This window comes from Lactuca saligna, chromosome 6 (assembly GCF_052625555.1).
Source record: "Lactuca saligna cultivar CGN05327 chromosome 6, ASM5262555v1, whole genome shotgun sequence".
NCBI lineage: Eukaryota > Viridiplantae > Streptophyta > Magnoliopsida > Asterales > Asteraceae > Lactuca > Lactuca saligna.
In genome coordinates, this window is record NC_136422.1 from 106,045,504 (window position 1) to 106,059,402 (window position 13,899).

Sequence of the window (13,899 nt, forward strand, 5' to 3'; positions counted from 1 at the left end):
ATTCACAACCTTATTTCCATCACAATCACCCGAAACTCCGAAACCTTCGCAACCCATGTCCGATGATGAAACCGCAGGAGGAGGTTTTGGAGGAATATTTGAAGATTTACATTTTGATTCAGAGGAGGAGAAGATAGCTGATCATATGCTTATGACAGGAAAGCAAGTCAAAATCCTGAATCAAAAGTTGAATGCCATTATTCAGTCAGAAGCTGATTCTAGTAAAACGTCATCTATGTCAGGATTGGAGGTTGAAGCTACGATCAAGTCTGCTGAAAAGAGAATACTTGATAAAGTTGCTCAATCAAATAAGAATAATGAGCTTCGCATTCAAGCTCAAGCGAATTCGTTTAATGAGGTTCTTAAGGAATTGAAGACTGTTGCAAAAGAACGTCACGTTCTTTTTGTGCAGGATGTAAAGAAGGTTAGGGAGGATGTCAATTTTAAAGTTGAGGAATTAAAGAAAGAACTTTCCAAGGAGCTTCAAGATATTACTTCTCAAAATTTGGAAGTACAGAAGAGGGTTGATGTCATTACAACAGACCTGAACAAAGTTTTCAATGATTTTCAATCTCCTGCTCCAGTTCTTGCAGCTAATCAGAAAGAAAACAAAGAGAAATTTGATCAGTTGATTCAGTTGCTGACTGAGTTGAAAACTTTGGTTTCACAATCTTCATATCAGACCATTTTCACTCCTGAATTCTTGTCTCTCAAAGTCAATACTTTGGAACAAGCAATTCAGAAGGCACTTGCTCCTATTGCAAACTTTACCTCTTTACTACCGAAGAATGCCCCACCTACTTTCATAGGGGTGCAAGGGGGAGAGAAGAATACAAGTAAAGAGGATGATGCAAAGACTGTGGGGAAAGTGATATCCACTCAGCTCAAAACTACTCTTCCAATATTCACAATGCCAATTTCTTCAACAACAGTAACAACAAGGCCAATTCTCAAGGGGATTATAATTGGGTCAAAAGAAGGAGGAAGTTCGAGTGCGAAACCTCCAACTGATGATGTGCGAAAAGGAAAATGGATTTTGTATGAAAAGTCGAAGGAGGAGAAGAAAGTTGAAGTTGAGGCTGAAATGGAAAGGATGAGACACGTTCAGAGCATAATGAGGCAAAGGGCAAGTGATCCTCCCACAATGAATAAAGGTGATCCTGCGAAGCTTTATTCTTATGAAACTATAGAGTCAAATGTGGCAGGGAAGGAGATGTACGAATTTGATAAAAATCCGAAGAGGAGCTACAATATTGCGAATTCAGACAAATGCCAGTTGGATTTTCCGATTAATGAAATGCTATTCATAACAGCTCAGTACAAGATAAGTGAGAAGTTTAATAATGCTGAAGACTACATACATATGAAAATCAGATTTCATGCTGTATTTAGAAAGAATCTAGATGAAATATGGTCCTTGATGAAGATTAAAAAGGTGTTGAAGATTAAGAAATATTTGTTGTTTGAAGACATGCTTCAGAACATTCGATATTTTGTCACTAGAGCTGATAACAAACAATATGACTTCACAATAGCTGACTTCCCTCATATGAACTGCAATGATCTTATCCAAGTAGCTCTTATTTTAAAACACATGCAAGATCAAAAGCTCAAAGAATCTGAAACTGAAGTGTTTAGATTCGGTTTTACACATGTCAAGATTTTTACTGATAACTACTTTAAATGTTTGACATTAACTGATGAAGAACTCGCAACGACCTTGGGAAAGGAAGTAAATGTCCCCCGGGAAGATACCTTAACCCAATGAGCATTATCTAAATATGATGATGGTGAAATATGCTTGAAACCTTTTGGCATGGTATTTTCAGGGAAGGATACAAAAGGAAAGCCCAAGAAATTTTTGTTCAAGGTCTCGGAAATTGAAAGATATACTTCTTCGCAATATACGAATTTTATTGTTCGTATGAATAACTGCAAGAAGAATAACGAAGGAGACAAGAGGGAGCTTAAAATGGTGATTTCTTGGTATAGTGAAGTGCGAAAGACAATTTACTCAGCTGTTCAGAAACTTATGGACTGAATAGCTTCGATTATTTACAAAGGGGGAGATTGTAGAGTCTATGTATTGTAAAAACCGAAGTGGTTGTTTCTTTTGAGTTTCGCATATTAGTTATATTACTGAGTCACAATTTTATGCGAAGCGTATTGTAATAGACTTAGTATATTTTTTGTACACTCAGGTCTCCTATAAATAGGGACTGAGGATAGAAGTAGAAAGAACTTTTGAACTCGAGTATTCTTTCTGCATAAAGCTTTGTAATCAGTCTTCATCAATATAAGATCTGATTAATATTTACTCATTGTGTTCTTACTTTTCAATCATTCAATCATAATTGCTTTCATAATCTCGATAACAATTCTCTTCAAGTGCATGGTCCCTTTCATCTTACACATAGATATGAAGTATTTAATTATAAATTACGTGCTATGTGTGCATATTGTCTGAATACTTGTTATCTATGCTGGTGAAAGATTTTTATACATGTTTTAAATGATGTAAACTGTATAAAGTATTTTATATCTACAAAATATGTTGGGTAAATCCTGGGTAGATGAATGATGAGGGATAAAAGATGAAATAGAGGAACATTAGTAGCATGGACCTAGTGCCCTATAGTTATACATTGGCAGTAGTGGACCTGGTACCCTATAGATGAGAACTGACAGCTGCGCGACAACCCGTAGATGGTTTAGATCTACGGTAAACGTCCTAGCAGATGCGCTCTAATGACAGTATCGACAGCTACGCCTAATAAGGAGCCCTATAACCATGACAGTAGCGTTTAAAGGTCAATACCGGCAGAAGCGCCTCATAGAAAATGTCCGAATTCTGGCAGTTGCGCCTAAGTGACAAGATTAGTAGTTGCGATTGACCAATGTGTCATTCGTAACAATGGACTTCATGTTGTTTCCTTAGGATGATCCTTAGGAATGAATGAATAAGAAATAGCTGATTCTTAGGGTAGATCCTTAAGAATAAAGAAGATAATGGGGATGCGTAATTAGGTTAATTGTTTGATTGTTTAAACATAATAATTATATTATTATGGGTTGAAAACCCTATGTACTCACCAGGTTTCCCAACCTGACCCACTCAGTTTATGTATATTACACGTGTTGATATAAAGTCACATTACACTGAGAGATTTAAAAGAGATGTAGATCACTAGAGTAAATGAATGTAAGTTATGTTTATGCTTATGTTTCTGTATTGACGATGACATCCCAAATGTTTTAAAAGTGAATAAAAATATATTTATTTAGAAATGCTTTGATAACGCGATTATCATGTTTTTTTTGGAATAAATTCCGCAATATTTTTATTAAAAGAGATACTCTGATTTTTATAAAGCATAAATAAAATCGATCTTTTCTTGCCTTAAAAATGGGGATGTCACATCTTCACCAGTGGCAGTTTGGACGATTTTTTTCTTGTCGGACATGAGCTAAGAAAGAGAGAAAGGAGGTGGCTTGGAGAGAGAGAGAGAGAGAGATTATATATTAAATAATTATATATAGTTTTTTCTTTTTTTAAAAAAATAACTGAAAATATCATAAATGGTCCCTGTGGTGTGAAATGACTAAAATGCCCTTCAGTTAACGGATAAAACTTAACGGAGTTAGCAATAAGGATCATCTGTCAAAAGTTTTGAAAGCACAGAGACCATTTATGAGATTTTTAAACCACGGGGACTAAACTTCAGAATCTGGGAAATCACAGGGACCATTTATGATGTTTTTTTCTATTTTGAATTTTATAATTAAAACAATGTTGAAGAATACTTTTTAGAATACACCGAAAAACTAAGAATATTCTTTAAAGGAGATTTTCCTTTGCAATTAAGATAAGTTGGACGTTTCATGAATTGAATAAAAAAAATAATGAATAATATCCAAATATATGATCTGCTATTTACCTTGATAAATGTTAGAAAAAATACAATATCCTATATTAAAAGGAAAGATATAGATATAATGATGGATAGTTTTTTACACATTTAATGAAAACATGAATATTAGTTTTAGAATCTACCCACATATCTCTAAAAAATGATGGATAGTTTTTTCTGTATCAAATCATAGGTATTTCATACCAAAACAAAAAAAAATGTTGCTAGAAATATAGAGAAAAAGAATTATGATCCGCATGTTCCTAAAAATAATCATCTTCTAGACGCCATAGAGAATTAAGAATAATCATTTCTTTTAAGTCGAATTTAAAGAATAATATTGGTGTGGATAGAAACACATTAGTTTGGAATGAGAACAAGATAAAACAACGAGTCAATTTTTGGATGAAAATCATGATTTTAACATAAAACAAAATGAATTAATTAATATCAAGTTCTTTTTTGACCTTCTTATCGATTAGTGCAATAATAAGGAAATGGCTTAGGGAAAATTCGTATCAATTGAAGCTAGAAATTAATCAACAAAATTTTGTAGTAAACTATTTGGTATTGTCTTTTCAGTATACAACTGAACTCCAAAATAGGATTTATTAATTGAAAAATTAGGGATCTATAAAAAAATTGTGATTATTGTGCATACTACATTAAAATTTCTAACATTATTGTTCCTGCTTAATAAAATCAATATTTATAAAAAAGGGAGTGTGAAATTATTTTATGGTAAAAAATTCATTTATTTCAATTGTTTTTCAAAAACAAAAAGAAAACAAAGAAAACAGAGGATCTGTTGAATTTCAAGTAATAAGCTTCAGCAATAAGATACATAAACTTACTACACATTTGGAATTTCCTAAAAACTCAGAGAGGTCTGCCGAAAATTCTAGGAAAAGCTTCAGTGGTTGTCAACGCTATAAAATTCGTCCACCAGGGTTTATTAATTTGCATATTTTTCATCAGTTAGTTAAAAGAATTAAATCTGATGATATTATGATTATACTAGGTAGTATAAATATCATTATTTGAAAAGTTGATCGTTAAAATAATAATTGCTACAACATAAGTACAAGCTATCAATTTTTTTTCTAGATTGAATCCTTAAAAGATCTCAACAGGATCATATGGATGTTTATTCCTATTTTTACTCTTATATTAGAGATCACAATATGTGTACTAGTAATTGTTTGGTTAGAGAAATATATACGAGTATACAACAACGTATTGGTCCTGAATATGCAATACCTTTGTGAATTTTCCAAACTCTAGAAGATGGTACCAAATTACTTTTAAAAGAGAATATTCTTCCATCCAGAGGAGATATTTGTTTATTCAATATTGAAAAGTCAAGATATTGAAATCAATGTCAAATAGCATAAACATTATTATTTCTCTTTCAAACACATTTTTTGTAAACTTATAAAAGTATGTAAAACATCATTTTATTAGTTTTTTGGTCACAGATTTTTATTAAAATTATTTTTTGGTAAAAAGGTAAAAAAAATCATGAAAAGATACATAATTTAATATTAAACACAAGAAAAACAACATATTATAATTATTATTATTATTATTATTATTATTATTATTATTATTTGAAAAAAAAAATAGACCATCCCAAGTTCAATATGTAGGATTCCTACATAAGTATCTACATAAGTATTTACATATGGCAAACTTCTTTTAAGAAATGAGGGATTGAAATTGAATTTCTTATTTAGGCTAATTGTTGATGAATCCAACAAACCAAACTCTTTAGGCCAAGTATATTCACCAACTAATTTTTGATCTTTTTGTGAATTTATAAATAATTAATATATTTACATATTAAAAATTTTATTACATAAATGATTTTTGTGGTATGGCATAACATGTTAAGGTGGTTTTGTCCAACAATTTTAACTCTCATCCCTAAAACATTTAAAAAAACCGTTTGTTTTCCCCTTCCATAGTCACTCTCACCCCAGGCCGGTCCATTGTTTTTTGCTATCCTGGGTGAGATAAAAAAAAATTGTATGTCTTTATATATAAAAAAATTAGAAAATCAAAAATATAGTAAATTTTATAATCAAACAAAAAATACAAACAAAAACCTACGAAAATCACCTAAAACGATGTCTTCGTGCATTTTTCGAAGCAAAAACATCTCTTATTTTACAATAATCAATATTTTGTAAAAACTCACTTTCAATACTTAAAATTGATAATTCATTCAATCTTTCTTGAGTCATAGTGTTGTGGAGATATGATTTCAAAAGCTTCAATTTTGAAAAACTTCTTTCCGTGGAAGCAACTGTAACTGGTACTGTCAACAAGATCCTATATGCAACCAAAACGTTAGGGAAATGTCCAAGGACTTTCACATTTGTATGCTTCAATCAATAATATTTTTTGCAAAATTTGCAACTCAATAAATAAACGAATTCCATCAATATCACAATCTTCACCACTTGTCAAGTTGGACTCAAGATTTAAACAACATTTTTTTAATTCATCATCATCTAAAGAAACTAATTTGGAACCATCAAATAAGAAACCAAATATAGATTGAAAATATTGCATTTGTTCAAATCTACTTTTTCAATTGAACAAGAGTTATATCTACTATAACAATAAAATAATATCTTTTAAATGCTTCTTGATAGAATTGGTGTTCTCTTTCGGTATTTGGAATTTCATCAAATTGTTTTTTTCTTTGATAATCACGTTTTTAAAAAAAAAATAAAATCAGGTTTAACATTAACAGTATTTGCTATTTCTTTAGCTTCACTAATAGCAAAGTCAAACTTATTTTCCCTATATCCTTCAAAATAATTAATTAAGCCCTCCAAATATTTTACGGCAACATCAATAAGCATTTCTTTGGATTGTAATTTTTTAATAACCAAATTAATTTTGTACAAAACTTCATACCATATAACTAAACTTAAAATAAACTCAAAACTAGAAAATTCACCATTTACTAGTGAATCAGCATCTCTACACACTTGTCAATTATCACTTTCTTTAGATAATTTTTTTTAGAACAAATTACATGAATGGTCCTTTAGGTTTTGGATTTTTTTTTTCCTAATGTAGTCCCTACGGTACTTTTTTCCCTCAAATAGTACCTATGGACCATAAGTTGCACGTGTTTTGTCCCCGAGTTGGATGTCCGTCCATTCCAACGTTAAGTTGCCCCCATGTGACTTGCACATGAGGGTATTTATGTCATTTTAGCCTAAAGGACCTTTTCTGAACATATAAATTAACGCTTATATTACTTCTTCTTGTTATTCCTCCTAATTCAATCGATCACTACTACTATTAGAGAAAGAAAGTTGTGGAAAATGCTGATATGTGCTTGTGGAAATCGTGATCTAGCCATCGTCACTTCATGGTCAGATCGCAACCTTGGAAGGCAATTTTGGTCTTGTCTTCGTAATGAGAGAAGGTGTGGTTGGAGTGGGTGGTTTGATGAGCCGATGTGCCATAGATCGGTGGAAGTGATACCTAGGTTAATTAGGTCTATGAACAAGCTCCAAGAATCTCTTCAACAAGCTACACTGCAAGCTAGGATGTATAAGTTAATCATTCTCTTCAGTTGGGCTCTTTTTTCAACTCATTACTTGAAGCATGGTCGAAGTCGCCTCTGAATGTGGTGTCTAAATGCAAGAAGTAGTGTCGTAGTCATAGGGTTAATGTACTGGTGGTCTTATTTTGAGTCTGAAGACAGGAAATTGTAGCATGGTTTATGTATTGTTTGTGTCTTTTTTGAGTTTGACTGCAGTAAATTATGTTATGGTTAATGTTGTCTTAATGTTATAGTCTTTTTGTAATCAAATGGTTTAATTTCAGAACAGGTTATTGTGTTATGGCTTTGTGCAATCAAATATTATTGACAAGAACACCAATTCAACATGCATGACCATACACTTTAAATATCACAAATACTAGTTAACAAGAAAAAGAATATAACAAAAATGCTATTGTATATCACAACAACAGTTGACATTGTTTCATAGTTTACCTATGTGTACAATGATTCAAGGTCAACATGCATGACCATACAAAATAAGGAGCCCAAAGTAAGTATTGTTTGGTACATAAACATAGGTGTTAACATAACCATAAAAGTAAAGTGCAAATTACATCAAAAGACCTAATGGTTCTCAACAACACCCCCTTCCTCACTTCTATCCTCCTGTTTCTTCAGTTCTTTTGTCATTAGGGCCACCTTGAACTTTACAAGTTCTTGAATTATGCCCTTTGTTGTTGCACTTTCTACATGTGAAGTGGTCCACCTCTTGGACAGTTTATGCCCCTGTGTAGCAGGTTCATCATATGTCGTCTTCCTTTTCTTCTTGGGCCTACCCACCTACAAATGTACAAAAGATTAAATTGTTGTTCTTAAAAAAACTGCAGTTATATTGATATATGAAGACATACCTGAACAACATGTTTAGGTGGAAGCAACTTGGTTGGGCATTGTGATTTGGGCCACATCAATCTACTATTTACAGGTTCAATTTTGTGTTTGTACACTTTTGCCCATGTAACTAGCCAGTAGCATGGGTGGACCCAATGCTCCAACTCGGGAACATTCTTTACTCCATGTTTAATCTTGTCCCATATTGCACTTATTGCATGTGAGCATAACATGCTTGTAATTTCCCAATGTCTACATGTACATGCTTTTTCATCCAAATTCATAATAAACTGATCACCCCAATGAGTAGTGACTTGAGTTTTAACCCCATTGAAAATACACATGTGCTTTTGTGCTTGTCTTTTCATTTGATCAAGAAGACTAGTGGCCATTGGTGTGTGAGCACCATGGCATCTATCAATCTCTCTTTGGACATTTCAAATTCTCTTCATCAAATATTCTCTAATATACTCCAAACAATAAATGATAGGTTTTCCCTACCACCTTCTATTTTTCCATTCAGAACCTCACATAGGTTATTCAACAAGATGTTAGTATGTGCCCTCCCTGTTTAGTCATATAATACAAAATGAGAACAAATCTTAACAATGACAAGTAAATGTTAACATAAAGGAAAGATAAAGCACTAACTTGAAAAATGAGATCTTGCCCAATGAGCTGGAGGAATCTGTATCAACCAATCATGAGCTTCAGCTTTGAATTTATTTAGCTCTTCTAATGTTTTCTCATAATGCCTTACAATAGTAGCAGTTGCACATGCCCACACCAAATCTTTGAGCTCTTTATCCTTCCACTGCCTTTTCATATTTTTATAAATATGCGTCAGACATAACCTATGCTCAGCTTGAGGTAAAAGTTTGGCAATTGCAGGAATGATACCCGATTTAAATATTTCAATACTTAGTTGACTAAATAACAACAATATCAAATTAAATTGAAGTATATGTACCTTCTGCCTATCTGAGATGAAAGTGAAGTTTGAATTAGCATAAAGTTCCAAATCATCACCAAGTTGTTCCAAAAACCATGTCCATGAATTGGTGGTTTCATTCTCAACAAGAGCATATTCAAGAGGATATATCCCATTATTGGAATCTACCACTACGACAGTCAAAATTTGACCAAGATAGGGACCTTTCATGAAAGTACCATCCAACCCTATGAAATCCCTTAGATTAGCCTTAAATCCTTCCTTTAATGCTCCTAAACAAATGTAAATTCTCCTAAATGTCCTTGTATCAAAATTTAAATTTGGCTCATTGTAACAATCGATCTTCACATTAGTACCTGGGTTTCTTTCCATCAACTCTAGTCTATAGTCCCTCAAAATAGCATATTGTTTCTGAAAATCCCCAAAAACATGCTTCTGAGCCAATTCCTTTACCAATGTACCTGCATTCTTGACATGTTCATCTCGAATTTTTGGATGAGATCTTCTTGAAGCGCATTGACTGGAATGGTTGGATTACTCTCAATTTGCTTAACAATGTTTTCTGAAATGAATTTGTAGTTGCAAGCTTTAATGGTTCTTGATTTCACACACCGATGTTCACTAACTAGGGTGTTCACTACCCAATCATCTCTCTCTTTAGGTCTAGACACTAGTACAACCCAAGGACATTTACCCTCTTTCATATTTACTCTTTTGTCCTTGAATCAAGTCCTTGACTTTGTCTATGGCCCACCACTCATATCTGGGACCACTCCTCTACACTTAGCCCTAATCCTTTTTTTGTTATTTTTTTGTCAAAATGTAAATCCCTTTTGGTTTCTACTGCATGTTTGTTTATATATTCTTTCACATCTTTCTTTGTTTTGAACTTCTGTCCTAATTTGAAAGCCTTTTGATGAAATACACCCTTAGAACAACTTTTTCCTTTCTTATGTCTCTTAACATCCTCTCTCTGTTGTTATCTTCATCTACAATAGGTGACTCAAACAATTCTGGGTCTATGACCTCCAAATATTCACCTTGAGTAAAGTCAACACCACTACCACTTGCTTCTTTGGTGGTTTTTTGAACCCACTCAACATCTTCATCAACATGTATATGAAATTCTTTCAAATCAACATCCACATCATCTACAATATTTTCTGAATCCATAAAGAAGTTTTCGTCCTCACTCTCATCATTTGTCATATTAACCCCACTCCAAGGACCCTCACTAACACTTTCCTTACTTCCAGATTATTCATCCTCAAAAAACTAAACATCATGTAGATTTTTCCCCCACCATATTCTGCGTCCACATCCCCCATTACCTCATAATCATCCCCTATGTCAACATTTTTTTTACCATGGTTATCCTCAAACTGTACCCCCCTAAAGGGATCACTCTCTCGATCAACTAAGTTTTTTTGTTGATTACAGGTTCATAGGGTACAATTAACTTTGACAAATCAGTGGACTCATTCAAATCCAACTTTTTACTACATGAACCAATTGATTTCCTTTTCATTCTAGCCATATTCATTTAAGGAGAATCATTCCCTTCAACTTCCTCAATACGAACCTTCAATAGGGACTTAAAGTAAGGGACTACTCTAGTATTTTCCATGCTCGATGTACAAATTAATTTCCTTATGATTAAGGGCATACCTTGCCAGCTGAATGACTTCTTGATCGGTGCCAAGGGGTAACAATCCACTATGCAAGTCTGTCTTTGGGATCATGAAATGGTAAAACATTATACCTCCGTCATTGTACCCTAAAACTGCCATCATATCATCTAACTCGTGTAGTGAAAACACATCCATGTCCACAAAATCAAAGTGATCAACAAGCCCATCTATGTATGACCTTCCAGATACCGTATTTGTGAAAGAACCTCCATGATTTATCTTGAATGTGCAAAAGCTTGAAATAGAACCTATGAACATTCAAGAACAATAAAATGTTAATGATGGAGGAAAGAAAAATTACATTTCGTCAAAACCTAACATTACAAGGTCCGTGCTACAATATTCTTTACCTAGGTAAGGTGGTTGGGTGTAGCGTGGATGTAAAGACCACAATGTGAGTACCATTTTCCTCGATACACCCTTCAATCAGTTAAACTGCAACGGCCAATGACGATAAGAACTCACGATTGAAGAAGATGGGATGATCAAAAGGTTTTCTTGGGGAAAGAGATATAGTTTAAAGTCAATGTCTGAAACTAAACCCCACCACCTTAATGGATATAGCTATTAATTAATATGTTCAGAAAAGGTCCTTTAGGCTAAAATGACATAAATACCCTCATATGCAAGTCAAATGGAGTAGCTTAACGTTGGAATGGATGGACATCCAACTTGGGGACCAAACGCGTGCAACTTATGGTCCATAGGTACTATTTGAGGGAAAAAGTATCGTAGGGACTACATTAGGGAAAAATCCAAAACCTAAAGGACCATTCGCGTAATTTGTTCTTTTTTTTTAAGCTTTGCTTATTTGGGAAAATTGTGTTTTTATTGTTTTAACACTTTCAATATGACTTTCCTAACGAGTAGATGATAATGATTTAAGTGTTAGATCATCTATAAATTGAAGTAAAACACTCCATCTTTTTGTTGAATTAGAAAAAACATTATAAATCGTTTGACATGTATCAAAAAAAAAGTTTTTGCCTTATGAAAAGAATTTGCCATATCACACAAAACCAAATTAAACTATGACATCCACAAGGCATATAAAAAGCTCTACTATTTATATCAAGCAATCGTTTTTTAACACTTTGGTGTTTTCCTTTCATATTTGCCCCATTATCATACCCTTGACAACGAATATAATTAATATCCAAATCAAGAGATTTTAGAGCATCTTGTAAATCATTAGAAAGACCAAGACCGGATGTATCTTCTACATTTAAAAACTCTAAAAAAACTCTTCTAGTTTTAATGGAACACTTTCCAAATGTACACATCTTATAATCAAAGTCATTTGTTCTTGATGACTAGCATCCGAAGTGCAATCAAGAATTACAGAAAAATATTTTGCATTTTTTATTTTTTTTAATAATTGCACTTTTTACCTCGGATGCCAACATTTCAATTAATTCATTTTGAATTTTATGACTAAGATAATGATTATGTGTTTCTTTGTCTTTAATCATTCGAAAATGTTCGTTCATTATCGAATCCCACTCAGCAATTGATTCAATTACACATAAAAAATTACCATTTGAGTTCTCATAAAAATTTTCATTTGTACAACGAAAAGCTAAGTTATTTTTTTTTAAACATTTGACAATAGAAAAAATTCTAACCATAACTTCTTTCCAATGTTCGGTATCTTTTTTAATCATTTCTTGTAGCTCTATATCAATTGTTTCATTTTTATTTAACCTAATACACGTTTCAGTCCAAGTTCTTAAACAAATCATATGATCAGAACTATTTTCATGTTGTTTTAATGTTTCACTAAGATGCTTCCAATCTTTAATTCCTTCGGTTGCCAAATTACTTTTAGTTCGAACGGTTTTAAAAAGATTACAACAAAAACAAAAAATTTTATCAAGTTCTTTTGAATACACTAACCATTTTCTATCAAAACAATCACCATTTTTAATTTTCGTATAAAAAAATCACAAGAAAAATGTCTACCAAGTGCATCTTTTGGAAAAATTGTGTTTTTATCAATTTCTCTATTTTTCCCTTTTTCTATTAGTAAATCTTTCATTTCTGAATCTAAATCATCCCATACTCTAGGATCAAAAATATTAAAATCACTTGGTTTGCGTTCTCAACAAAGTCATTTTTTTCAGAATCATTAGAAATATCAACCGAATCATTGGAAGTACTTTGTGGAATATTAAAATTATCATTTTTTTCAAAATCACTATCATTTTGATTTCTAACCAAAAATTTATTCAAAGACCCTCTTAATTCATTAGCGTCTTATTGTTCCTTTTTTTCGTTTTCTATTTTGTGAACCAGATGGTTGTTTTCGGGGAATCATTTTAAAAACACAACAAATCTAGTTATAAGCAATAAACAAGGAAAGATACAACCTGAAGAACACACAGCAGCAAAATTTGAACAACCTTCACAGAATCACAGTTGTCATATATCAGAACAAAGAAACCTCCTGATTCCTGATTCACATCACAAAAACAAGAAACAAAAACACAAAAAGTTTACAAAATTGAAATTACATAAATTAAAATGAAACAGTAAAATTAAAATCAGAAGAAGAGTAGTAAAGAACTCACCCAAATCAGAAAAAAAAAAAATCACAATCACAGTGCTTTTTCGTTTTCCAGATTTCACCTTTCAGAATTTTGATTCAATGGCTTCTGATTTCAACCTTAAACAGGGGAGAAATCCAATCTTAAATCGAAATCACTCAAATCAGATAGAATGAAACACATAATCAGATAGAATGAAACACATAATCAGAAGACAAGTAGAGAACTCACCAAAATTATAAAAAAAAAAAAAAAAAAAAAAAAAAAACGAAATCATATCATTGTTTTTCGATTTCCAGCCTTCAATATGCCTTCAAGCCTCCTAATTATGTATTCACATCACAAAATCAATCACTTAATCAAATACTGAGATACA

The 13,899-nt window shown here is 32.4% G+C and overlaps 1 protein-coding gene across 1 annotated transcript; it reads right to left on the reverse strand.

The window, feature by feature from the left end:
• Positions 1-8,785: 8,785 nt before the first annotated feature.
• LOC145002811 (uncharacterized) lies at positions 8,786-9,990 on the reverse strand. The gene is made up of 4 exons (XM_078962001.1): positions 9,748-9,990; positions 9,305-9,697; positions 8,986-9,148; positions 8,786-8,901 (listed from the first exon to the last, which is right to left on the reverse strand). The coding sequence occupies exons 1-4, from the start codon at positions 9,988-9,990 to the stop codon at positions 8,786-8,788; spliced, it is 915 nt and encodes a 304-aa protein (XP_078818127.1).
• Between the last annotated feature and the right edge of the window lie 3,909 nt (positions 9,991-13,899).

Bases quoted from the DNA above. Each gene is read 5' to 3' on its own strand.
- LOC145002811 (XM_078962001.1), bottom strand. From the start codon at position 9,990: ATGAAAGAGGGTAAATGTCCTTGGGTTGTACTAGTGTCTAGACCTAAA. The intron at 9,698-9,747 runs GTACATTGGTAA...GGGGATTTTCAG, and splicing joins TGAACATGTCAAGAATGCAG to AAACAATATGCTATTTTGAG. The intron at 9,149-9,304 runs GTACATATACTT...ATGAAAAGGCAG, and splicing joins TCATCTCAGATAGGCAGAAG to TGGAAGGATAAAGAGCTCAA.